General features: G+C 42.5%; 2 protein-coding genes across 7 annotated transcripts in view; one reads left to right on the forward strand and one right to left on the reverse strand.

Moving 5' to 3' along the window:
- Nucleotides 1-27,984, forward strand: part of APBA1 (amyloid beta precursor protein binding family A member 1) — a 237,764-nt gene that overhangs the window by 184,661 nt on the left and 25,119 nt on the right. For all 4 annotated transcript variants that reach the window (XR_014266084.1, XM_082470910.1, XM_082470912.1 and 1 more), the window contains exons 3-5: nt 11,303-11,398; nt 15,624-15,663; nt 19,345-19,490. Coding sequence is in view for 3 of the 4 variants with exons in the window: in XM_082470910.1 (XP_082327036.1) it covers nt 11,303-11,398; nt 15,624-15,663; nt 19,345-19,490 (282 nt within the window). In the remaining variant the exon portion in view is untranslated. The remainder of the gene's footprint in view (nt 1-11,302; nt 11,399-15,623; nt 15,664-19,344; nt 19,491-27,984) is intronic.
- LOC309664969 (uncharacterized protein) overlaps nt 1-27,984 on the reverse strand; it is an 81,477-nt gene that overhangs the window by 29,611 nt on the left and 23,882 nt on the right. The window contains exon 1 of one of the 3 annotated variants that reach the window (XM_082471147.1): nt 3,408-4,451. The exons of the other annotated variants lie outside the window; for them this stretch is intronic. The gene's annotated coding sequence lies outside the window, so the exon portion shown is untranslated. Of the gene's footprint in view, nt 1-3,407; nt 4,452-27,984 lie in introns of those variants that run through there. 3 annotated transcript variants of the gene reach the window in all.

The raw sequence follows: 27,984 nt of genomic DNA on the forward strand, positions 1-27,984 counted from the left end.
CTAATGGGCATATTGAACCCTGTACAGTGCCTGGCACATAGTAATCCATCTGCAAATGGTAGCTATTATTGTTCTTAGCAGATAATGTGTTATTACAGCAAATAGTGTGCTCTTAGCTGCATCTCTTAATGCAAACTAAAAGTCACTTTGGTTTTCCTCTCACCGTTCAATGTGGCCTGAGGATGCCAGTGTAGGAGAACCATCAGGGAATATGGACCTAGATGGAGAAATGAATAGCAGGCTTCCTCCATAAATGAGTCCATCACAAGTTGTAATACCTTTCCAATAAATACAGGGAGGCTATTTTGGGGAAAAGATAACATCGGTTTATAGATCAACTTTATCAGATAAGTTATCCCACCTTGCAGGGATGACTCTAGTTAATAGTTAACTAGTCAGTTTTGTGGGGGTTTTTTTTCTTTTTTGCCTTTAAGAACATGGTTTCAGAAGCTTGGAGCCCTTTAAATGGTGATAAAATGAGTGATCTGTGTGGTCCCCCCAAGATGAAAGCAGCCTCTATCTGAGGAGATTGCTGCAGTGCAAGGTTCTCTCCGAGCTACGAGGTGGGCCAGATCTTCGCACTACAGCCTTGCCATGGGTTGAACGGACTTGGAGATGGGAATGGGAGCATTTTCCCTGTGGGAAAAGAGGATGGAAATAGAATATTCTGACAATTATCTCAAAATGTTCCATTGGTATTAATTGAATCCATTATAAATGTGTATATAAAACACTTCATTAGGCCCAGGCTATTATCATTTTAATGACATCATTATGCCCCTACAATGCCTATGCTAACTTTCCTGCTTCATCACATTAAGGAAATACAAACGTGCATTGATAATATAGTTTGAATTGAGAGTGAATAATTATGGGTTTCTTCAGCAGTTTCAATTTTCAGGAGCACAAACATATCTTGGAGCAAAGAGAAACTAATCATATATTTGTTTTTTTTAAATAATTGTAACGTGGAATAGGTTAATTTAAAACACCTTAGATCAGTGAGGAAAACAATGTACATTTCCTTGAGAAAAAGGATTACGCTGGTTAAACCAGTATGCGTAGTGAAAAAGCTATGTGAGGACACTGGAAGCACAGAAGCTCCATACAGCCCCCGAAACGGAAGTTTCCCAGGAGAACTAGAGCATGTACTGTGGCCTGCCCTGGGTAATGCCCCCACCTTTGAAAGTCCATATAGAAAAGAGAACGGAACCAGAATGTTCAGGCTGGACAGGACTTGAATGACCAAATGCTTGATTACAGTCTATGAAATACCACCGTTGAGCACACTTGTTCCTGCTGTGTCTGCAAGACTGTTCTAATCATCTGAGGGTGCAGACGTGCAAGCAGAATCTGCAGAAGAAGGGAGACAGACCGTGATCAAGAATTAGTAAAGGTGAGGCATCACCTCACACCAGTCAGAATGGCCAGCATCAGAAAGTCCACAAACAACAAATGCTGGAGAGGGTGTGGAGAAAAGGAAACCCTCCTACACTGTTGGTGGTAATGTAAATTGATACAGCCATTATGGAGAACAGTATGGAGGTTCCTTAAAAAACTTAAAATACAGCTACCATATGACCCAGCAATCCCACTACTGGGCATATACCCTGAGAAAAGCATAATTCAAAAAGAGTCATGTACCACAATGTTCATTGCAGCACTATTTACAATAGCCAGGACATGGAAGCAACCTAAGTGTCCATCGACAGATGAATGGATAAAGAAGATGTGGCACGTATATACAATGGAATATTACTCAGCCATAAAGAGAAACGAAATTGAGTTATCTGTAGTGAGGTGGATGGACCTAGAGTCTGTCATACAGAGTGAAGTAAGTCAGAAAGAGAAAAACAAATACCGTATGCTAACACATATATATGGAATCTAAAAAAAAAAAAAAAAAACTGGTTATGAAGAACCTAGGGGCAGGACAGGAATTAAGACACAGACGTAGAGAATGGACTTAAGGACACAGGGAGGGGGAAGGGTAAGCTGGGACGAAGTGAGAGAGTGGCATGGACATATATATACTACCAAATGTAAAATAGATAGCTAGTGGGAAGCAGCCACATAGCACAGGGAGATCAGCTTGGTGCTTTGTGTACACCTAGAGGGGTAGGATAGGGAGGGTGGGAGGGAGACGCAAGAGGGAGGGGATATGGGGATATATGTATACATATAGCTGATTCACATTGTTATACAGCAAAAACTAACACAACATTGTAAAGCAATTATACTACAATAAAGATGTTAAAAATAAAATAAAATCAGCCTTTAAAAAAAAAGAGTAAAGAGCAGACATAGAGAACAGACTTGTGGATGATGAGGGGGTAGGAAGGTGGGGGGAGGGATGAATTGGGAGTTTGGGATTAGCAGATGCAAACTTATGTATAGGGTGGACAAACAACAAACTCCTACTGTATAGCATGGGGAACTGTATTCAGTATCCTGTGATAAATGATAATGGAAAAGAATATGAAAAAGAATTATATATGTATAACTGAATCACTTTGCTATACAGCAGAAATTAACACAGCATTGTAAATCAACTGTACTTCAGTAAAATTAAAAAAAATATATGGACAAGAACGCTGAGCTATATGTGGGTACAAACTTCCACATGAGCACATAAGTGCAATGCTGCATGTGTCCAGAACCGACTATGTATATAAACCTGTTTCCTTTTTCCTCTGATACTAGAGGATTGGTGTCCATGCATCCTTCCGTGTATTCAACACACTTATTGAACTCCCGTTGTATATTTTATGGGGAATCCCGTATTAAGCACTTGAAGAAGAAAATGTAAATTAATCATAAATCCTGCCTTCATGGTGCTTATTAAAATATTGTAATTAAAATATTATTCAATAGTATTAGAATTTTATAAAATATAAGGGAGAAGGTGATGCACCATAAGAATGGCACAGATAAAATACAAGCAGCTCTCTTAGGAGAGGGATTCCTTTCACCTAAGAGAATTGGAAAGACTTCATGAAAGAGTTAACATTTGAAATGGGCCTTTGGTGTGGACATGTGGAGTTCAGACAAGAGCATCAACAAAGGCTCTGAGCAGAAACTCACAGGTTATATACAGGGAACAGAAAGGAGTTCAGTTTGGCTTGATGACAGAGAATAGGAACTGGAAGGGTAGAAAATGGTAAAGAAATTAAGGCCAAACCTTGGATTCCTTGAGTGCCAAGGTAAAGAGTCTAAGATTTATTCTTTAAGCAAAAAGGAACCACTAAAGTTTTTGAATTGAGGAGTGAATTGCTCAGAGCTTGTTAAAACTGTCTTTAAAAATGAGAGTAAATAGGTGCTTAGTGAGAAGCCTCTGGATGTCTTAGTTTGGGCTGCTGTAACAAGATACCATAGAACCAGTGACTTAACAGAAATTTATCACCCACAGTTCTGGAGTCTGGGAAGTCTGAGATCAGGGTACCAGCATCGTCAGCTTCTGGTGAGGGTTCTCTTCCCGGTTTGCAGATGGCTGTCTTTTTGCTGTGTCCTCACAGGGTGGAGAGCAGGGAAAGAGGAAGCACGTTCTCTTGTCTCTCTTATAAAGGCACTAATCACTTTCATGAGGGCCCCACCCTCATGACCTAATTACCTCCCAGAGGCCCCACCTCCTAATACCATCCCACTGGGGGCTAGGGTTTCAACATATATGTTTGAGGGGGACACAGTCCATAATGCTGGTGAAGAAGGTTCATGAGTTCTTAGTGTTTGGGTCACATGTAGTATGTCGACTGCTTGGTGACCTTAAAAAAAACCTTATTTTCAGGCTCTGTGAGTTGCTCCATATCTAGCCTTCGTTGAAGTGAAATTTTTGTCACTGAGTTCCCTTGGAGGGAATGTGTACTTGGATCCACGGGTACTGAGAGTTGTTAAACTTGGCTAGAGCTGGCTGGGGTCTTTCACCAGGTGTCCTAAACAGTGGAGTATCTCGGTGTGTCATGGTTATACATAAGCAGTGTTCTCAATTAACACTAGAGCAATGCATATGCACACGATTCTCTTTTGTAAATCAATCACCATAATAGCATCATGCTCAGCCCTCATATTCCAACGCGCTACCTTGAATGGGAGACTGTGGGCATGTCAGAAATTGCATACAGCCGTCGTGTATACCCCCCGGCCATAGCCAGTAATGAGCTATTCTTGCCAGCATACCAGTAAGAGCCTTGTGGCTTATAAATTAACTTAAAGTCTTTGTGGTATGATTTTTATAGAGCCTTCTATGTGCTTTTTAATTTTATTCATGAATAAAATGTTAATAAGGAAGGAAATGAGATGAAGAAAACATCCCCATGGGTATGTGTTGTCCTTGTGAACACTCTCCCATAGGGGTGAAATCATTTTTGTTACTGTTGGAATCTTAAAAGACGTATCAAATATTGATTGAGTGCATAGTGTGTGCCCAGGCACTGAGCTGACCCTCTGTGTTAATCCTCACCTCAATCCCAAGAGGCAGGTAATTACTGTTTTCCTCAATTGTCAGGAGAATCAGAGAGGTTGGGAACCTGCTCAGGGTCTCAGCTGTGAGTGGTAAAGCCAGAATTCACACTCAGCTCTGCCAGATGCTAGGACTTGAGCACTTAACCCCTTCAGTATCCTGAAACCTCAGTTGCAATTTTACTTGTTCTGCCACAATACAAAACAAAACGCCAGTCTTTTTCAAAGGAGAAATGTTAACTTGTGTTCCCTGTAATCACCTATACTTTTGAAAATAGACCCTAATATTGGAAAGTCAGATCATGGTGGCTTTGAAGACTAGACCCAGTGTCTTAGGAATGATTTTTTTTTCTTTTTTTACTTCTGCCAACCAACAGGCTTTGTTCAGGGCTTTCCAAGTCCCAGACACTGTGGCAGGAAAGGCTGTGTCTTCTCCACTGGAAGCCTTCTTTGACCCAGATGGTCTCTCCTCCCTGCTGCTCTTGCCTCTTATGGCAGCTGTCATGTCACATTTTAACCACCAGAGGAGAGGGAAGGCTGTGCCAAAGGATCCCTATGTAAGTGTACCTTCAAAGGCCTACTTAAAATTAATTCACTTACAACAAAGACCAAAATTTCAAGTAAGAATGGGGAGAAAGGGATTTGATTAGAACTTTACCTTGAAAGACAGTACTAAAAAATTACAAACATAAGCTTAGTTTATCTTTTGACTAACAACATGTTGGTTATAATTTCATCTATATGTGAATTCTTAGAGAAGAAGTATTTTTTCATTTATTTTATTGAAGTATAGTTGATTTACAACATTGTGTTAATTTCTGCTGCACTGAAAAGTGATTTTTATGCATATATATTCTTTCTTTTTCATATTCTCTTCCACTATGGTTTATTACAGGATATTGAATATAGGTTCCCTGTCCCTGATCCCAGTAGGACCTTGTTGGTTGTCCATCCTATATATAATAGTTTGCATCTGCTAATCCCAAACTCCCAATTCATCCCTCCCTCCCTCTCTCTCCCTCTCGGCAACCACAAGTCTGTTTTCTATGTCGGTAAGTCTGTTTCTGTTTTGTAGATAAGTTCATTTGAGTCATATTTTACATTCCACATATGTGATATCATATGATATTTATCTTTCTCTTTCTGACTTACTTCACTTAGTATGATCATCTCTAGGTCCATCCATGTTACTGCAAATGGCATTATTTCATTCTTTTTTGTGGCTGAGTAGTATTCCATATACATGGAATGGTATGGTACATACCACATATAAGTACCACATCTTCTTTATCCATTTATCTGTCAGTGGACATTCAGGTTGTTTCCATGTCTTGGCTATGGTGAATATTGCTGCTATGAACATAAGGGTGCATGTATCTTTTTGAATTATAGTTTTGTCTGGATATATGCCCAGGAGTGGGATTGCTGGATCATATGGTAGCTCTATTTTTATTTTTTTAAGGAACCTCCATACTGTTTTCCATGGTGACTGCACCAATTTACATTCCCACAAACAGTGTAGGAGGGTTTCCTTTTCTCCACACCCTATTCAGCATTTGTTATTTGTAGAGTTTTTAATGATGGTGGCACCTCACAGTAGTTTTGATTTGCATTTCTCTAATAATTAGTGATGATGAGGATCTTTTCATGTGCCTGTTGGCCATCTGTATGTCTTCTTTGGAGAAATGACTATTTAGATTTTCTACCCATTTTTCAGTTGGGTTGTTTGTTTTTTTTGTTATTGAGTTGTATGAGCTTAGAAGAGAAGTATTGACTTGGGGAGTTGTAATTTTTCTCACAAAAAGTCATTGAATCATACAATAGAAGAACTGCCTTCAATTCACACGTGACTTGCGCAGCATGATCAGAAACAGTCCTTTCAATCATAAAGAGGACCATTTCAGCAAAAATATTTAAAGACTGTTTTCCCAAGGGCCTCTCCTTATTATCAGATGTTCTGATCATGCTCTTTTAAAGCACCTCTAACATTGTCATCCTTCCATTTTTCTCTTAATTGTTAACTGGTGTAACTCTACCAGCTTTTCAGTGGTCCATAGTGGGTTTGAGCAGTTCTCCAACTTGGCCACCTTCAACTTTCTGAGTTTCTGCTTTTTCTTTATTTATTTTTGCAGTATTTGCACTTCTACTCTGCAGTGCAGTTGCTGTTTTGTTTTGGTTTTGCCTAGAAATGCCAGATGGTCCCAACAGTCAACAGAGAGCAGCTGACAAGACATGGACCAGATAGATGCTAGTGTTTTGGAGGGAGGCCGTTAAGGTGGACACTAGCCTTGCGAGTAGTCGGCTCCTTAGTGGCTGTTTTTATGTTATGGTGACTTTTATTTTTCTCAGGGACTCAGAGACATTGCTATGGAGGACACACTGCATTTGTTTGTGGGTCTGTCTGCCCTGCTAGATCAGGAGCTCCTTGGGCACAGTCAGGGATCTGGGCTCCCCAGACACTGTCTGCACTTCATGTTAAATAAATGAGTGAATGGCCCGGGTCAGACTCACTTTTTTGTGTCTTTTGACTGGAATTCCTCCAGAAGTCTTTCAAGATCCCTGTACACCTCTCCAGATCACAGCTTTGCTCTCAGTCCTGCCTCAGTCCTTAGGCCTTTCTGAAAAGAACGCTGCCTGTGTGGAAAGAGCCAGGGACCCTTTACCCATGGTTTTGGGGTGTTCCTATTACCATCCTGTCAACTTTTCTGGGTGGTAATCTTCTCTTCATGCTGATGTCCAAGGATGAAAGAGGATTAAGGGAAAGGGAAGAGCGAACCCCTCAACCCTCTAGATTTCCCACCTTAATTCAGGAAATAGTTATTAAAGTGCCTACATTGTGCTTCTTCCATGAGGACAATAGGCCAGTGGCTCACAAAGAAAATACCCTCTGGGCAGAGAGTAGGCAGTTTGTCACCAAGTGGGGCTCCAGTGACTGGTCCCTGCCCTTCAGCTCATCTCTCCCTTCCCTGCAGAGCTGTGCTTCCCTCCCTGCCTCTGTTTCTAATACCTTCCACCTCTTCCCTATCCCATCCCATCCTGCTGCATGAATACCATCCAGTTTTCAGGATTCAGCTGAAGCAATTCCTTCCCAATGTAGCATTGCTGATAGACACCCCTCCCCTTCTGCAGAGAGACACCCTCCCAACCCTGTGTCTTTATATATGGATTCATATCCTAGCCACCTGCCATGATGCTGACTTTACGTGTCTCCTCCCACTACCTGGAAAGGGGTGGGGGACAGAACCACAACATTGCTTTCCTCTTTGTTTCCCTGGCCCAGTGCTAGGAACACAAGGAGGCACTGAAATGTCTGTTGCAGGAATAAATTAATAGTAATTATTTGTGCACTGTTTTTCTCCCCTTCGTGTATAGCCTGAAAGTTCCAGGAACTATTTGTCTCTCACCTCTACCACCAGCAGTTAGTTTCCCCAAGGAGATGTCCAGTTGGAATGAAAATGAATGATTGGCTTTACCTTGAGATGCTATTGCATTCCTTAGGCCTAAGATCAGGACTGTCCATCTCTTGTCCTGGCATTGAAGAGCCTAAGTCTTAAGACTGACAGCTCTGCTTTGTGGAACCCCAGAGCTGTGGGAAATCTGCTGGAACATAATCTGCAGAAGACATATTGTTGAGCTTAAGGAGACCTCCTGTAATTACCAACACAGGGAATTGTTGAGTCATCTTTGAACACTACCTCCCTAGAGACACCCTGTGTGGCACTTACCTTTGTGAATTTCCAAGCCCACATTTGCTTCCCACCCTTGGTCTCATTTGCCTAAAATTGAATATCTGTTCAGTAACCCAGAAGGCATGAGACTCCAGAGATAAATATGTAATGATAGTTTTTACTTTTTGCATCATTTTGTTGGTTAAATTTTGCCTCCAGTACATCTTTGAAATATAAAAAGTATTATCCAATTTCTGGTTTTCTCTCCACTCTTGAGCATATTAACAAGGCAGAAGTTGAATTGATGTTAACACCTTTGTTTCGGCTCTGTGGAGCCTGTGTCTGTCTGCTCTGAAGGTGTTTGACCTTGACTTTGTCAGCAATGGTGTGGTGGGTAGTAGGCTTCCACCAGGTAGGGTACTCTCTTGTTTGGGGACAGTTTTTGCTTTAAAGGAGCTTAGCTGGAGTTAAGGTCGGAGTCTTCGGAGGCAAAGGCCACTTCTCTAGTTCAAAATGCAGATGTAACATTCCACACATAACAGCGTAGAGGTCTTATATCAGAAAGAGGCTTACCACTGATCACTAAAAATAATGCAAGAGAGTAGTGGTTGACTGCTTTCTGTGCAAGTTGGAAAACATGGTAAGGCTGGAAACCACATTGACATCAGTTATTCAGTAAATGTTTACTGGGTGCCTACTGTTTACAAGACCCAAGGCTAGGAACTTGGATTATAAAGATGAGTAAGACGAGCCCTCAGGAGAGTTCTTGGGAGAGTGGAGGCAGACACATAAACAGATAATTACAAAACCCGAAACACGCCATCGGGGGAGAATGGTACCTTGAATAGAGTCTGAGAAAGCTTCAGCAAGATGAGTGCTTTCGAAGGAGAGAACGAGGGAGAACTCTCTAGGTGGAGGTCAGTAACGGCACATGCAAACAGAAGGAAGCACAAGGGATCTCATTTGCATGCAGAAGGCTAGGGCATGAGCGTCTGAGGGGAAGTACCTCCTGATAAAGGCTGGTGTGGGTCCCCTGAGAACCTCAGTGAGAGCAGTGCCCACCAAAGTCACATTTATGCCTCTTCTCCGGTGTCCCATGGTGGATTCCTGGCACTGGTCATCGAGCCTTACTGTGGGGTCTGACCTGCCTCTTCTGCATCCCAGCCTGCTCTCCAGATAATCTGTCTTCTCACATCATCCAGAGATGACCTGGTGCTCACAACATTGCAAAGACTCCATTTTCAGAAGACTTGCAACAGAAAATAATTAGAGAAATAGGCGCTGTGGGATACTTTGGGAGCATTTTTTTTAAAAATGAAGGTGATATACATGGCTCTCAAACCAAGCAATTAAAGAAAAAGCAGCTGCTCTAGCTTCCCCAGGGACTAGACCTTTAAAATTTTTGTGACAGAGAAAATTACTTGGGGAAAAATAGACATAAATATCTAAGGAAGCTCTTCAAATTTGAAAAACTGGGAAAATTTGAAGGCATTAAATTCTCATGAAAACTTTACATTAATTTTGAGTAGGCCAGACATAGAGCTAACTCAGCAAGTCCCCACCAACTCTCTTGGGTGCCGAATGAAAAATTCTGTGTGTTCTTTTTAAAGGCACACAGGGCATCTTTCTTGTGTCCAGGGACCGTGGGGCTTGGGTACTTTGTGTCTGATGTTACCCTAATGCTCATCTTCTTGACTCAACTGCGGAGCAGCTGATTTCTGCATGTGAGTGTTGAAGAGGCTCATTGGTCCTCACCTCCCTGCTCAGAATCAGGTATATCGGCTCATGGGAAACAAATCCAGGCTTCACAGCAATAGAATGGGATGGTACCACATCTGTGTGCATAATACTGCATTTCACCACATCACGCTTCAGTTCATTTGGTGTCTCCTGTAATTAAGACTCTTTGGAAAGGATTTATGGTTTTTATGATTTCACACAGTGCTTGCTGGGGCCCCCCTTGTACGTGAACGTGCCCCCTCCCTTCCTGAGCACCGCTGCTCTGTGGAACATTCTCCCTTCCCACGCAGAGGTGTATTACTGATGTCTCTGCCTCCGCTTCCCGGTGAGGTTCAGTCTCCAGAGGTCAGAAGCAGGTTCAAGCTACTGCTCGTGTGATCTTGCTTTCTTTACCCAGAACCTACCTCTCCTCACTCACAGCCCCAGGCTTCCTCAGAGAATAGGTCCTTGACTGGGTTCGGTTTTCTGCCTTCTATCAAACATCACCAGCAGACTGTGAAGCTGCATGTTCTTCCTCTCAGAGGACCATGGCTACAGAATTCTTAAGCATCCTGTGGCTCACCTGAAGGTTCTCTTCATCCCCCCCACCCCAGATTTCAGGAGCATGCAGAAATGTTTGGGAATCAGCTGGGGAGGGTTTTCAGCGCCTGCACTATTCCCATCCCTGTGCTTGTTTTCTTTCTTTGGTCGTTCAATCAGCAGGGCTTTAAGGGCGCTGGCCTGGAGCTTCAAATCCATTCAAGCAGGACCTGCACAGGGAGCCTGAACCCATCACCGAGCTGGGGACTGTGCTTTCCAAACCTTTCCTGTGCCTTATTTTTAAACATACCATTTAACAAAGAATTTTTTAACTCTTCTAAGAGTATCCAAGGTAATGTTTTTTGGATGCCGAAATATCTCTGTGTTTTCAGTGGCCTCTGGATTATATCAGACAAAATATTTCACAGGTGGTGTGGTTTCCAGTCATCGAAATCAGTCCCAGCTGCCTCTTTAAAAATTCATGTTTTAATTTTTCCTTTTCCTTTCAGGTAATCTTGGGCAGGTGATTTTATAAGACATTTAGCACCCAAAGTCTTTGTTTCCCTCCGTAAGAAAAATGTTTTAAAAACGGAAACATTTGAGTATCACTATTAGCTTTATTCACCTAGGGCTTTAAGTTTGATATTCAACTTCTGCGATGTTTAAACACTTGGCCTAAGGTGGGGGGCCGGGTGAGGCTGAACTGTAAGGGCTCCTTTGAAAACAGGGCAGGAATTTAACGAAAGCTTGACAAATCCAAGCCTTCTATGTCCATTTGGCAGTTCCTTTCCAAGGAAGATTTCTCACTGCTGAAATGTTCTTCAGCTGCGTGCGCCTCTCTCTCCCGCAAGGCTGGGCGGTTCCCCCAGGCCCTCACTATGCGATGCTCACTGTGTTTTCCTGTGCTGTCTGTGTTCCAGTCCCCGTCTCCTGGCAGTTCCTCACCCCTGGGTGCAGAGTCTTCGAGCACACCCCTTCATCCCAGTGACCCCACGGAAGCCTCCACAAATAAAGAGGTAGGGTACCGTTTTGTTTCAAAAGCCATCAGCCCGTTATGTCGTATTCTGTTTCTGGTTTGTGCTTTCTCCAGCCTCCAACAGAGCTGCGGAGAAAAATTCTCATCTCTCCAGCGGGGAATTCGGTGATAAAGCCATGCCATCCAATTTGACAGCCGCTAGCCACAGGTGTCTATTTTAATCCATAAATAAAATGAAAAAGTCACTCCCTCAGGCACACTAGCCACATTTCAAGGGCTCAGTTGCCACACGTGACTAGTGGCTATTGTACTGGAAGCAGAGATTACTGAACATTGCCATGAGTGCAGAAGGTTCTCTTGGACTTGGGACATCAAAAGCTCTGTTTAGCAGCGTCCTTCCTAGAGGTGCTATGAGCCTCAGTGCCATGGCATTACAGTTGCTGTGTGGTTTGGGAAATGGGCTGGTTTCTTAAAACCTGATTTATTTCAGGCCCAAGTGAAATATCTTTCATGACAACAGGATGACTGCTTGTCCTGGCTTACCTGGGGAGGTTCCGGTTCACACCTGTTGTCCCAGCAGTACACCTAGTGAGCACCTCTTCTCACTTTTTAAAGCAGCAGTGCTGTCCAGGAGAGCTTTCTGTGATGCAGGGAATGTTTACTTCTGGACTGTCCCATATGGTAGACACTACCACATGTGCCTAGCAAGCCCTTGAGGTGTGGCTAGCGGCACTGAGGAAATGAATTTTGCATTTTATTCCATTTAAATGAACTTAAATAGCTGTGTGTGGCTAGGGGCTGCTGGACAGTGCAGCCTTAAAGTGTCCCTTTGGACAGCAAATCGTATGGTCACCCTACTGATGGAGGCCATGCTGAGCTCTGGCAGAGAATATTTAAGAGAGAAGATGCTGCTTGCTCCCACTAAGGGTTCCGGGGCTAGAAACGGGCAGGTGTTTTTCCCCTGAGAGGGAGCCATTGCCCTCTCCAGCACCTGTTGTCCTTTTACACCTGACTAACTGCTGCCCTCACCTACTTATGAACTAGCATCAGGTAAACACTGGCCTGCACCATCGTCTGTGTGTGGGCTCAGCTCATTCTAAATATAGATGCTGCCTAATCAACACTGAGGACATGCGTTAAAGAGCTAAACCACATAATGAATGATTGTCTCATTTTTCCTTCCTTTTGCTAATAATCTTCCATTAAATTCAATGCAAGAAAGCGATCTCCATTTTAACCTGAGTGGCAGATCGCTTCTAAAAGGAGTCTTAGTTAAAATTTACCCTTAAAATATCATTGAATTCACATACGTTTGCCATTAAATATTCATGCAGGGGAGAAGTATTTTCATTAATCTATTTATATTAAACCAAACAAACATAAGGAGACCGTCTCTGAAATGGCGCCAACATTAGAATTTAGATTTGAAATATGCTTTGTCCTTCTCTGGTCTTCATCAGGCCACAGGAACAGGAGTAATGGCTTACAGTTTCTGCTGGCCCTGCATCCTACAACGTCACCTTGTACTTTATCCATAGCACACGAATAGGTAAGAACAAATGGCAAGAAGAAAAGCCACAGTGATAATAACAGTAATGAGAGTTACCATTTCTTGAGCATTTATGGCGTTCAGGCACCAGGCCAAGCAAGTCACGTAGTATCTCATTTAATCCTTAAAATACTTCTGCGAGGTAAGAATTAACGTCCTCATTTGTTAGTGGAGGAGGCTGAGAGGTTAAGTAACTTACCTGAGGTCCCAGATCTCACATGTGGTAGGGCCAGGTTTTGAATCCAGATCTCCAGAGAGCCCAGGCTCTTAACACCAGAATCTGCTATCCCTGCGATGAAGAGTACTTGCAGGTCACACGCTGAATGGACAAGGAAGCTCGTATGTTATTATTGCAGTTTTCAAGCCTCCAGGCTCTACACATGGTTTATGTGACCTCCTGGAACATCCCAAAGATTTGGCCTTTAACTTCTTGAATGTGGCTTTATTAATTCTTGAATGTTAAGGATCAACTAATGTTCATCTCTGTCCACATATGGGAAAACACAGGGCTAATCAGACATCTGAATATTCAGCGTTTGATTATTCATCAGATATAATAAGCAAGTTTCTCATTTGGTACATGTTTCTGCATATCTTTAGAAATAATGATGAAAATCCTCTTTGTGTGCAATAATTAGAGACTCTTTCGTTTCACAAAACTCTTTAAAAAAAAATTTACTACCCCAGAGACTAAAGAAAGCCAGTCATGAGTTCATGAATAGAGAATAAGTGAATGTACCAAATGCCCTCCGTTGTGACTCTAAATAAAACAGCAGCTTTTAGAGCCATAGACTAAAGCAATTCTTTTGTAGCTAAAATCTAAATCTAATAGCCCAAGAAAATATAAATATAAATTGGCTTCTTGGTTGTACCTGGAGGCTAAACCATTTTGATTAGATGAAGTAAAGCCCTCATTGCCCCTAGATGCTGAGGGCAAGGACAGGGAAATGGTTGGGGAATAATTATCTAAAAGTCTTTGGCTCTTATGAAGACGCTAGCTTTCATCCGCATACCATGAAGTTACGGATTTTTTTCCTTAAAGCAACAGAGTTTAAGCCAACAGGCACTCAGCTGGGCCTATCTTCTCACTTGAGTAAATGGAAAGTAAAATTAATGTGAAGCACCATTGAAATTGGAGTCCTCTTTCTCCTATCCACATAATCTTGGCTTTCACTAGGTGTGCATCTTTCCATAAATGCATTAGCAGCCAGTAACTTTTCGATCCTGGTGATCTTGTGTCCTTAGTTTCTTTAAAGGTGATCCTTTCTGAAACCAGAAACCCACCCTCTTTGGTGTGAGGAACCATTTCATCCCAGTGAGCACATCTACAGCAGGTTTACTGAGATTGATCTGCATTGTGTATTGTGTGATTAGTGTTGAATTCTTGTCATTGTCCTGGATTGCGTTTAGAGTCTTAAAATGGTTTCTTTGACTGCCTCCAATTTTTCACATAACAATTAACACTAATATTTTTTAGAATGTTGTGCAAATATTAACTAATTAATCATTCCTTAGCCATTCCCATCTTCCAAGTGAAGAGCACTGTATAAAGTGCTGTGATATGGAGTTGTTTCCCGTGATATCCCAGCCATCATCCAGGGCCCTTCGGTCTTCAAGTCCACTAGGCACCTCAGAGTATACCATCAATTCAAGTCAACCTACTGAGCAGCTATGTTGTACTAGATAGTCTTGTTCTGAAATGATCACCTAACACCTGGTAGATTGTTAGCAATGAAAATCTTTAGGTTTTCTAAAGATAACCCTTGGCCATGCAAACCCTGATTTTGCCCATTTTAGGGACTCTTGTCTTTTACATTAGCTCTCCACTCTGCTGTAATGCTCTCATCACCCTGCCCTAGACATACCAGCTGCAAATTCTGTCACTGGTTGGAGCAGGAATTAATTACCTATTCTTATTCCACTGAGAGTTAACTCTAGGACATTTGCTTGTGAAAGGAACCAAGTGGTAAGTACTGCTCCTCTGAGAGCTAGCATTGAAACTGCCATCCAGTCAGGTTCTAGAAGGTTTCTAGCTGATTATATCCGCTTCCAAGGATGCTTTGGGAGACTGACCTTTGCTATGAGGTTTTACTTAGTATAAGAAATTCCAGGGTTTTTAAATTACCTCTTTGTTTATTGGGTTCTTATTTTAAGGTAACACAATAATAACTTATGTAATGGATTTTTTAAACTAAAATACATCAGTAAGGGATGAAAGGAAGAGATAAAAACTGTAGCAATCATTTTTAGCACAGTTAGAGATCAGTGCAGCAAAGACATAAAGTGGAATAAAATTCTCAAAGGGAATTCTTAATTTTAGCATATAATCATTTCACTGGTGCCTTTACTAATCGGCAGTTTCTCACTTAGACACCCAGATTCTTAAGAATACAAATTGAGTCCTTTTTATTGCTATTACTGATTATGAATTTTGGTCCATGGGTTATTTTTTAAGATGACAGACATCTCTCTGATTGTAGAATGTAGGATTTTTAGATTATCTAAAATATGAATGGGTGGTTCTGGGCTTTGCGTAACCTTTAATAATAAATGCATATGTTTATTCACGCTTCACTTTTTGTAGCCGAAAATGGTTGACAACTGGTTAATATCTGTCATTGGTGATGTATTTATTTTTCATGTTGCACGAATGGCTGTGTTAATGCATTTTTCATCATGCTTTGCCCTTTTTGAAACCTCTTTGTCTTAATTACAGTCAAGAAAAAGCTTGGCTTCATTCCCAACCTACGTCGAAGGTAAGAGCTGAGAAGGAAATATTGAACACCGAGTCATTCATGAATCTTCTAGCATTTTGGGTATTGGAAGCCCTGGGCTGTAAGACGATAGTGGGGAAAAAAGACCACAAAGTCACCTATTCTCAGTCTTAAGTCTTAGAATCTTAGACTAAAACAGCAATAGCCGTGAACCTCTCAAAGACCCTCCTCCCCGCCTTTGCTGATTCTGTCCAGGAGACTCTGAGGCTGGGGTGAGGCTGGGGGCTTTGCCCAGCCTAGAACTGGCTGTATTGGATCTAAAACCCAAGTCTCCTTATCTCTAGTCCAGTATATCTCTTGCTGCATCCATCAAGGCCCATTCAAATGGGAATGATGTTTAACTAAGGGAGAAATTTTGCTCTTCATTTAAAAAATAAATAAATAAAAAGACCTTCCCAGTAATTCCCGTCTCTTGCTTGGATGACCTAGTGATAGTAACATTTATCAAGCTCTTTCTTACTGTCTGCCAGGTACTGTTCTAAGCACTTTCTGTGTAATAACTGATTGAATCCTCACGTTGATCTTGTGAAGTGGGTTTTATCATTATCCCCATGTTATGCGTGAGAGAACTGAGTCATGCAGGGGGTGAGCAGCCTTCCCAAGATTGGGAACCAGAAGTCTGACTCCACCATTCTCCCTGTACTCAATATCCGCTGCAGTGCCTTTGTTTTCTGCCACACAAATGTTGATATTATGCAGGTCCTATGGATTCTGGCAATTTGCTTGTAGTTTGGTGTTCCTGGCAATATCTTGTCACCTAGTTTTGTTGTAAATATATTCCAATGGTTTTTGGTTTCCCTATCTAGTTTCTTTGTTTTAGGTGGTGATTAAGAGAGAATTAAAAACTATGCTACTACTACCATCTTCTTAGAATCCTCCGAAGTAATGTTTTAACGCTAAACAAATTATGTAAATTTTTGTCTAACACCCTCCTCTGACTTCTCAATTCATTTACAATAAAATTACAATTTATTAACCTGAAAAAAAAAATATCTGATGCAGGACTGCCACACATGGTTGTGCAGGTTGTTCACTGCACAAATGTATCCTGTCAACAGGCCTGGTGGGGCCAAAACTCAATCCAGGCTAGACATCCCAGCTTGAGGTCAGGCCACACCCTGGAGCGTGCTACTGATCCTCTACCAGGGAGGATAGCAGATGATTTGGGGGGCAGGGTAGATTGTCATTTCCTTGAAGGAGGATTTTCTGGGGGCCAAAAGATGCCCAGACATCGTGTCTGGCCTTTGGATCCTGTGCATGAACAGTTGGTGTGTTCCACTGCCCAAGAATGAATTACCTGGATTCAGAAACCTACCTGAACCCTTGGGCCTGAAGCCCAGGACAAGCTCATAGGTTTGGTTGTTACTCAGGTTTCTTTCTTGAGTAACTTGGAAATTATTTCCACCATCTTTGCAAAGCTCCAAAACTCCACAAGAGTACCTCGGGGAGTTTTCAGAAGTTGACTGTTTCAGAATAGTCAAAACTATTCTTCATATCCATCCCTCTAGGCCTAGAGATTTTCAAGCTCAGCATTGACATGAGTGTGAAGATATAACGTGTGTGCTCGTTCACCCACAGAGCAACATAAAGGCATCACTGAAAAGGAAAACCTGCAATTCTTTGACTTAGGACCATTATAACTTTAATTTTTTTAACTTTTAAAAAATACACTAGCACTGAGCCTAAAATGAACTTATGAAATTCGGGCTGTTTTTTGTGAGTGTAATACCGTGACATTTGATTCTAGTCAGTTTCCCCAGAGGATAATTGACATAAGATCATATCTCAAATATATATTTGTTTAGGTCCAATATTTCTGTCTCTTGGCTGCCTGACATTTATACAGTCACTTAAATATTATCTGGATTGCTCTTAAACATATCTGCATATCCATACTCATTATGGTTAAAGAAGGACCCTTTTCAGTAAATAGAGCTAAATCCACTGATGAATATATTGATATTGGAAGTCCCATAGAGAAGATGTTGCATTTTTGTTATTCTTTTAACATTCATTATTTTCACAAAATAAATGGAAGCTTTTTAAAAGTTGCTATTCCAGGTGAGACCTTTTTTTCCTCAATACCGGGTTGTCAAAAATGATTATGTTTATGTAACATTATAAATCTATCACTGGAATTTATGAGAGAAGACTGATAATCTCTTACTTTTTACAAGGCATAGTGTGGATCCAAATTTGTCCGTGCATTATTTTAGTTTGACAGTGCTTCCCTGCTATATACCTAAAGTTGTACATTGTAAATAACCTGCATCCTTCTCACATCTATAAAAGCTTCAGGGTAGGAAGGGTGTAGCTGTTAAGAAGCATGTAAGTGACTGGTGTGTGGTGGAGGCAGCTTTGGCTGTGTACCACTCAGTGTTTATCCAGAGTCTTTCTCAGAAAGATTGAGAATCAGAAAACTAACAGGTTTCCTGGCTTAATTACTACACACACGCTTTGTGAAGGCCTTTCCTAAAACATTGTTAAATTTCTTTTTTTCCACCACCAACTTGGTTTTAGGAAAATGAATAGATTACTTTAAGGCTGTATCCTGATAAGTAGCTTATCGTGGGAAGCAGCTGTTTAAGCTCAAGATGAGCTGGATGTGAAAGGATAAAGATAAAAACCATTTCAGATTAGCTCTCCAAGAGGAAAAAGCAAATTGTTTCCATTTCAAGTTATCTAATTTAAGACCCTGAGTTTTTAACAGTGGGTTAAAAAGTATATTTTAGTCTTTCCAAATATGGCATTCAAGCCAAAGAAAATACATATGTTTTCATTGCAGAATTAAAACGCCTTTCTTAGCGCATCTGTTGTAAAGTTACATATTATTCCGAAACATGTTTTAATTTCCAGTCGGGTTTACAGGTGATTGTGCTTAGAATCAGATGCCCCCATTTTAAATATTTAAAACTAAGGTTTGATTTAAAAGGCTGGTGAATGAGAACAGAAAATTCCAATTTTCCTTGGAATTGATATGTACGTGGACGCAGGCCGGGAACATTATAGCCTGTAAGTCACCAAGTTTAGCAGCATGAGACCATGGCTTTAGGGTAATGTTACCTCTCTTGCAGATTTCAGGTTAGAGGCTATTTTGGGAATCCAAACATTTGGCAACAAATACTCATTTTTCTGATTTATAAAATTTGTTTCCCCCATTATGGATAAAATGGAAGGGGGCGATATGCATGGGTGGCGAGTAAAGGAACTGCTGTAAAATGAGTTTTTCTACTGCTCACCTAACCATTTGTCCAGCAAACATTTATTTGATACCCACTGGGTGACAGACACTGACTAGACACAGGAGAGCCAGAGATGACTGTGACGTGCTCTTTGTCCCAAAGAGCTCACAGTCTAACAGGCAAAACAACATCTTTTATCACTGAATTTTATGTTTCATGTTTAAATAAATATGCACACTGTTTCTCACAATAAATGGACTGGGTGAAATAAGCTACTCTAAGAAGAAATTGTTCCTGCTATTTGCAAATGAGGGCTGAGTGAAGGTAGACCAGAGAGATGCTCTCGACTCGCAGGTTGATGTACCTGCTCAGGGGTCTCTGGGACTGGCCCACCTGTGCTGGAGGTGAGCGGCGGGGGAGAGGTGGTGTGATCGGGGGTTTAGCGTGGCTTCACTCACCGCTGCGGCTCTGTGTGTTACAGTTCCTGGACCTTGTGACCCTGAGGACTTGATCGATGGAATCATTTTTGCTGCCAATTACCTTGGCTCCACCCAGCTTCTCTCAGACAAAACCCCCTCCAAAAACGTGCGCATGATGCAGGCCCAGGAAGCAGTAAGCAGGATCAAGGTGAGGGGGTGCCGTGTGCTCCGAGGGGGGCGGTGGGCAGATGTGGGCACCTGAGCCGTCCGTAGTGGTCACCCCACACCTCATGTCCCGAGCTTAGAGGAGAGGAGATTGAGGTGACACGGCAGGCAGTGCTTATACATGTACCTGCCAACAGTTCTAAATGGAAAAAAGATTTCCGAAGTATGCTGGAGTCCTGATGTATAAATGCTATATAATTTGGTTGTTCTTAAAGGCCAGTCTTGAGGAAAAAGTGATAAGCTTTGAAAAGTTGAAAAGATGAGGAAGGATAACATTTTAAGTATTATATTTCCAATATAATATGTGAGAGCTGTATCACTATTTCCATGTACAGCTAGAGACCAGTGACTAAAACGTCCATGATACAGTGTGATTCAAACTAGCTGTCATTGCATTTGAACCGGTTGATCCTGTTCAAGCTAGATTGAACTGGCTTGCTTCACCTAAAACGAGCCATTTGATCAGATCTCCCCTGGCTAGTCTGAACCAAGTCAGTGCAAGGGTGACTCAGTGCAAACCAGTCATAACCTGTCTGAATCTGTCTTGTCAAGATTTAAAAGGAGCAAGCCTATTTGATCCCTGAAGAAGCACTTTTGTCTAGTTTAAGTCATTCACAACTAGTTTGAACCAGCCAGAACTGGTTTGATCCCATCGAAATGCAGAGCTCTAGAATCTCCACCACGATGCTAGTGCCACCTAGAACCATGGACAAGCCAAGGGCGACAGGGACCCTCACGGTGCCATCATGTAATTCAAATGCCATTAAGTGCCACCAGCACCTGGAACCCCTGAGGCTGTTTCCATGTAGAGCCACAGGCATCGCATCACCATTGAAATCAGAGCCGGGTGTTTCGAGTGAGTTGGAATATAGGTTATGACTTCCCAGATTTGGTTCTGTCTGGTGTCCATTGGTCAGAATCAACTCCCTCATCAAGGGACCAGTCCCTTTTTCCTGTCTTCTCTCTCACACATCCCCAAGTTCCATCCTGGGCTTTGTGTGGCGTGTGGAATGAGAATCACGAGTAGAAGGCCATACGTGAGAGTCCTTACTCTCTCCATCAAGGGAAAAATATTTCTTGAGCACTTATGTGTGCAAGGCCGTGCAAAGTCTCCTGAGGGAGGGAAAATAGTGATTTATAAAATGAGGTCCTTACCCTCAAGCTCAGCAGCACAAATGAGAAGTGAATCAAGCCAGTGCATGTGCAGGGGGTGCCAGAGGAGGAGAGAGGGATGTCAGGTACTAAGGGCCACAGGAGTGCGGAGAGACCTTGAGAGATGAGATGCTGCCTGAAAGCCCAAGGGAGGGGAGAGCAGCAACCACGGAGGTCACAGAGGTCACACAGCAGGGGCCGTGCTTCTGGTCCTCCGGTCGGGGCTGATTCCCATCTTATTCACATGCCCAGGCTGTGCCATGCCCTGAATATTAAACAAGGTCAGCGCTGGCCCTTCCCTTCACTACCCATCACAGCACAGTAAGCCCACACTGCAACTTTTGATAATATTATCGACATTTTAGGAATTAGGATGTATAAGCCAGAGAGTAATTTACAGCTACATCTTACCCCCAGAGATGCGTCTTATCCTGCGACTCCCAACAAGACAACTCCCTGACAATGTATCAAGCTGACCTTCCTGCCCTCCGCATCTTTCAGACTCAATAATGCTGCTGGTAGAACATCAGGTTCCTGTTGAGCTGCCCATTCAAGCTTGGCCTGATTCTTTTTCACTGTCTCCGTTATCATAAAGAGGTGACATTACTACCCACAGATGTCCCCACAGCCTTCTCCATCTTAATTTAGTACCTCCCAGGCACAACATTCAGAACAAGAACGCACAAACCTCTCTGAGAGAACAAGCTGCTTTTCAGGCATTGTCCTGCCTTATTTCATACAGAGCAGAGAACCTTAAAAACATAGTCTTTAGGGACGTACTTCTGACCCCTCCTATCCCACAGTTTACGAACATGTTATGATTTTGTTACATTAACATTTGCTAAGAAAACCCCCAGGGTGCCAGATGGTGAGCAAAACACCACAAGAGAAATTGAGATAGAGAAGTTTATGACTCACAGGTCCTGGAGGAAGTACCTGCACACCTGGAGGGGCCACGTGGGGAGGTCAACGCAGGACCTGGGCACAAGTCTTTCTTGATTGGGGTCTGTGGGTGGAATGCTTTGAGGTTCCCAGACTAAGGCCGGCTTGTCCACTTCAAACCAAAATGGGGTTTTGGTGAGCTCCATGGGGGTCTTACCTAAGGGGCACCAACGGGGAAGGCCCTGGGAGGCAGGGGGAGACTTGTTCACAAGGGCCATCGAGGGGGTCCTTTCAGGAGCTTACATTTGCATGTGACTCTGCGGGCTGCTCTCCACAACATTTGCTTGCATGAAGGAGCCAGTGTCATTTTAAGGCCCACGCACGCTGCTTGGCCAAACCGAATGGATGCTGAGGCAGTCATACCATGGAGTAACTTAGCTGAACTGAACTCTTACCCCGGCACTTAGTTTCCCAGGTTAACGGTACTGTTAGCTCCCCCAGGGTCAGTGGGCGTGCAAGGACCCGGCGTGGTTCTCTGACAGACGGGGACCCCCTGTCAGAGAACCATGTGTTTGGAAATGGGGTGGTGCTTTTGGTTGTCACAGTGTCTGGGACATTTATATTGGCATTAGTGGCCAGAACCAGAGGTACTGGATACCCTGTAATGTCCAGAACGGAGCCACGTGAGAAAGATTTATCTCCTCCAGAATGCCAGAGCACTTCCCTGTCAAGGAACACTACCAGGGCCCATTCAGATGAATTCTCCAGAAGAAAGCAACAGTCCTCCCCCAAACAGTACTGAAGACCCCTGAGACCAAAGACTGCATGTTGCTTTTAGATGAGTTTTTCCTAGGTTCTGTTTACTGGCCTCCTGACAGGTCCCCTTGACTCCTACAGCTAGAGTCTCTCTGTCTTTCCCCTGCCCCGTGACACGTATGTGTCCTCAGTGACCTTGAGGGGAGAGCAGGCACAGACACGTCACCTGAACACAGAGCAGCGCTTAGGAAAGACGCCGCATCCCAGTACCAGATCCTGCCCAGTGCCAAGTGTTCTGTGCATTTTCTGATTTCCACAGTGGTTTCTGACAGTGTGTTTTTCCCTTCTTTAAAGTGCAGCTCCCTAATGAAAAACCGGAAAGTTTACTTTGAATCTTCAAAGGATTGGTATCCAGAAGTTCCACAGGTCATTTGAACAAAAAATTAGATGGCTTTGTCGATCAGAACAGGCAAGACAGAGGCTCTCTGATTATAAATCCATTTTAGACCTGCCTAGAGCAGAGAAGGCATTTGGAAAACGTGTATTTATTTTTACAGCAAATTACTCTAGTGTGAGGAATTCATTATAGAGTAGTAAGATTAAATGGTTGCGTTTCATTTATAAGTATCGTTTCACAATGTGCTTCTTGCATGTGAAGGAACTGTTGCCTAACATTATTTTCTGCCTCATGTTCCTTTTACATCTATTTAAACGCCTGTCAGATTGTTTGCCTTTACACCCAGCCTGACGCTTTTTCAAACTGTAAGTGGAGAAGGCTGCGTCTAGAACCCATGGTTTATTTCCACGCCCCCTAGAAAGTTACCGTCAGGATCGTGCACAGAGACTGCATTGCGTGCACAGGGAACCGAGGGGCTGAGAGCATTTCTCCAGATCACTTGGGTGGTCTCAAGGGGAGCGTGCACTGTGGTGCCCACACAAGCTCCCTTCTCTGAGGGAGGTGGTGCCACGCTTTTTCCTAAAGAGAGGCTGCCCTTTCAGGAATGAGTTACTCTGGGCCACCTCTAGAGAGACGCAGAACAGAATGGGGCTACAGAGTTTATAGGCACATCCATCCAGGAAGGAAGGGGGAAAAATGCTCTGTGGATTTACTTGGAAATCCATTCAGTCATAACCTCACCACAAACTGATGAGTAATTCCTGGCTTGGTGCTCTCACCTGCACAGAGATGGAGGAGTTTCCTCCTTTCTTTTTCCAATTCCTTCTTCCCTTCCTGCCCGCAGGGATCCCATCTTGCCCCTCTCTTTCCTCTGCCTGCGTTGTTTGTTTGACCTGATGTGGATGCCAGTGAGACCAACCTCACCAGGAGTCCAGCTGTGGCTGTGTGTTCTTGGTGCTTTCTTTCTGAGCAAGCACTGAACCTGACGTTTGAGTTTCCATTTCAAAGCAGGCTTTAATTTCTGGTCTTTCCATCAATTACATGGTGCCTGTCACTCACACAGCACCACCTGTGGACTGGAATTGAATAATGATACTGAATTTACACTTGGAGTCTTAAGAATTATGATTTTCCTAATTTAACAAAGAATTTATAGGTTTATTTGCCAAAATGGGAGGCAAATTTGGAACTGTGGTTTGGCTAGATATGAATTTGGCTCAAAAAGCAAACTGTCCCTATGCAGGATCCTGTGATAGGCATCTTAGGAGATAAAAATCAACCAATTCCTTGACCTTGAGAAACATGCATTTTAATAAGGAAGCCAAGAAGAGTATTTAGGTAACAGTAATACAAGGCAGGCTGAGGAATCTGAAATTAAAAGACATTTCCATCTACCAAAATGTAAGAAATAAGGTGCATCTGAATGCAATAGCAGAATTACAGGACATCTGCCATTTTTTTAAAGTTTTTTTTTTTTTTTCATCTTTGCACCCTCCCTAATATATTCTTTCTGCCTTTGTTCCTAATTTTTGAGAAGTAGTAATATCCTTCCAGGAAGCTTCCCATATGATTTAGAAATGCATTAGAGCAATGGTCCTCAAAGTGGGACCTGGGAATTTGTTAGAAATGCAGATTCTCAGGCCCCACCCCAGTCAGAAACTCATGGGGGTAGAGACCAGGAATCTGTTTTCATAAGCCCTCCAGGAGACTGTGATGTATGCTATAGTTTGGGAGCCACTGCCTGAGAGAAGGGCGGATCATCCAGCCTGAAGGAGCCTCTGTTCTCCAGCTCTGCTCTGCACGTTCTGGTCAAGCCGAGTGCTTCTCGCTGCTGGGGTTCCATTGGCAAATAAGCGCAAGAAACGCTGCCAAACAGATCTTTTTTGGGTATTTGCCACATGTGTTTTCCTATTAAAGGCTCTGAGAAGTCCTGTACTGAGGAAATTTAATTCAGTGTGTTTAACCAGAAGCTTCCACAATTACTTGAACGCAGAATACATTATTGCTGTGGTGGTACCTGATAGTCTTGTTGCTAGGATTCTTTTCAACATGTTTTAGGGAAAACTTCTGGAGAGAGCTTTGCCCTACATGCTGTCAGTATCAAAAGTGCCCTATGCAGAGACAGCCCCCCGCCCCAGCCCAGGGTGGGAATCCTGCCTTAACGCTACCTAGAGAACCAAACAGGAAGCCAGTGCAGCTAGCTCACTCGCCTCCCTTCCTCTCACTACATCTCCGTGCTTCGTTCCACCCTCATTCCCACTTCATTCTCTGCTCCTCAGCCGGAAGACGGGGTGATGTGCTAGATTCTGCCTGAGCCGTAGAAACTGCTTCATGTCCATGCAGAGTGTGGTGTGTTTGTCTCCATTTCCTTTCTCCATTTGTGAAGCTCACAAATGGCGTTTTGATATTTTTTGGTCCATGCATTTTTGTAAGAAGCATGCGTTATCAAATATTATTCTGTCTTTACTAGCCTGCCCCAAAAGATCAGATTTGTCCATTCTTTTATAGAGAGACTTTCTTTAAGCGTTAAAAATTTATGATTTAATTGTAGAATGAAAATTTCTATCAGTGTAACGTTGTCTAAGCCATCTGATTTCCCATCTGACTTGAAGTCTGTGGTTGATAAAGACGATATTGACACTGGTAGCAGACCCTTCACGTACATTATCTCATTTACTCCTCCAAATGGAGGGGGTGGGGAATCCTGTGAGGTAAGTATCATTAACCCCATTTTACAGACAGCCTTAGAAGTTTATAGATGAGAAACTTGTCCAGATGGCACAGTAGCAACTTGGAATATAGAGTGAGATTTCCAGGGTTTGAATATCTCTTCTGCCACTTAATAGCTGTGTGACCTTGGGCAAGTTAATTAGCCTCTCTGTGCCTCAGTTTCCTCTCCTGAAAGATGAGGATAATGTAGCGCCTACCTCACAGGGTTGTTGTAAGCTTTTGCATTGGTACACATGAAATGCTTAGAAGGATACTGGCATATACCAAGTGCTCAGTAAATGTCAGCTGGGGAAAGAAAAGCTAGAATAGCCAGGAGGATCCCCGGCATAGCTAAACTTAAAGAGTCTTAACAACAGCAGATACCCAGTACACATTGCAGATCGAGTGATAGGGTGGACGGTGCTGCAGTATGTCCTGTGCACCACAGCCTGCTGGTGGTAAGCCATAGTCAGTCTCGTGAAACACAAGGATTTAAATGGATGTTGTCACTCCCTGCTTCAAGATGCATGCTGGCCTTAAGGCTCTCTTAGACCTTTCTCTGCTGTTCCAGCTTCTCATTCTGACCCCAACCCCATCATCATTTCCAATGTTATGTCTAAATTTCTAATTTGTTTCAGGGCACTTGGATATCATAAGCGATTTAAAGGTGGTGTCACTCTAAGTGCATAAAATATTTTTAACTTCATAAAAATTGTCTCAGAATGCCTTTCATGAAACTCAGTTTGCCTTTTGGATTCTCTTCCTCATCACCCATTCCAGTAAAAAACAGAATGTGGGCATTCCATTGGTGGCAGACTTACTTTCCTTTGAAAAGGGCCCTTTCAGATCACTCTTCCTGAGAGTGAAGAATTTTGACCAATAGCTATCAGGTTTTGGTATCAAAAATAATGGAAATTTATATATTACTGCCGTATCATTCAGGGGAGGTAGTAGAAGACAAACGGATGTTAGGATCTCACAGCAGTTGTTTATCTTGAGGATTATAACTGGTGCAGATCAGAGCATCCCTGGCAGAACTCTGAGATTCCACCCAGTAATCTCCGTGGCGCAGCATCAGCACAGGGCCACTCCTCAGATGTGCAAGTATTTCCACCGTCATGTACAGTGGGTTAGGATGATGCTTGCAGTTGCTGCCTTCAGACTCTTCCAGAGTAGGCTGTTCACCACGAACTCATGACCACCAGTACAAGCTGTGGGGTGGCTCTGTGGGAGTGGGGCTGCCCTAGTCTCCTGGGTGCACCAAGATTAGCTATTTGGTGTTTGGATAGCTGACTCATCCAGTTTCTCCCCGATGAGGTAGTACAGACAACACATTTAGTCACTAATGAAATAGTGACATGCTGCTGAGAGCAAGAGCTTTCCCACCAGGTGAGTACCAAGGATGTGAGGGAGCAGCTCTTCCTGTACCCCACCCCCATCCCCACAGCAGTTACATGGTTTGGCCATTGACTGACCATCGTTTGAGCAAGTTCTGTGTATATGTACCAAGCCCTACCAAAGCCAAGAGGTTGCACCCTGACATAGGCAGATTATAATCATCTAACATCATAATCATATAAGAGCTTATAATCATAATCATATAAGAGTGCTTATAAGGCACCAGGCACTGTTCTGAGAGCATTGTATATACAGTTGACCCTTGGACAGCACAGGTCCACTTATATGCGGATTTTTTTCAGTAGTAAATACTACAGTACTATATGTTCCAAGACTGGTTGAATCTGTGATTGGTTGAATCCGAGGATGTGGAACTGTAGATACAGAGGAACCAAACTGCATATACAGAGGGCCAACTGACTGTAAGTTATATGCAGACTTTTGACCCTGTGGTGGTTTTGGCACCCCTAACGCACACATTGTTCAAGAGTCAACTGTATTCGTTTTATCCTCAAAACAGCCCTATGAAGTAGATACTGTTTTTACCCTCATTCTACAGTTGAGGAAACTGAAGCACAGAGACATTAAGTGGCTTGCTCCAAGTCACACAACTAGTAGGAAGCAGAGCCAGAATTCAGTTTTAGACAGTCTGGCCTCAGAGTTTCTATTTTTATCAACTATTCTATCTTGAATAAATATTACATCCGTTTCTAGTTAGGTATAGGCTCTATTAATGTTACACAAATTTAAGGCAAGAAGTATTACTAGAGATAAAGGGAGAACAATTCAGAAATCAGTAACAAAAAGATAACTAGGAAATCTTCAAATATATTAAAATTAAGAAGAACAGTTCTAAATAATGTTCAGAGAAGAAATCACAGTGGAAATTAGAAAGTGTTTTGAATGAAATGATAATTAAATTGCAACATCAAAATTTGTGGGATACTGCTAAAGCAGAGATTAGAGGAGGCTCATAGTTTTGTATAAATATATCAGGAACGAAAAAAGTTTGAAAATCCATACTTTAAGTTTTCATCTTAAGCTAGGAAAAAAATTGGCAAACTAAACCCAAAGAAAGAAGAAGGGATAAAGATACAGGCTGAAATCAGTGAAATAGAACACAGGCATACAATAAAGGAAATCAACAGAATCAAAAGTTGGTTCTTTGAAAACATCAATTGCA

Source organism: Balaenoptera physalus (genome assembly GCF_965194825.1).
Source record: "Balaenoptera physalus genome assembly, chromosome: 7".
Lineage (NCBI taxonomy): Eukaryota > Metazoa > Chordata > Mammalia > Artiodactyla > Balaenopteridae > Balaenoptera > Balaenoptera physalus.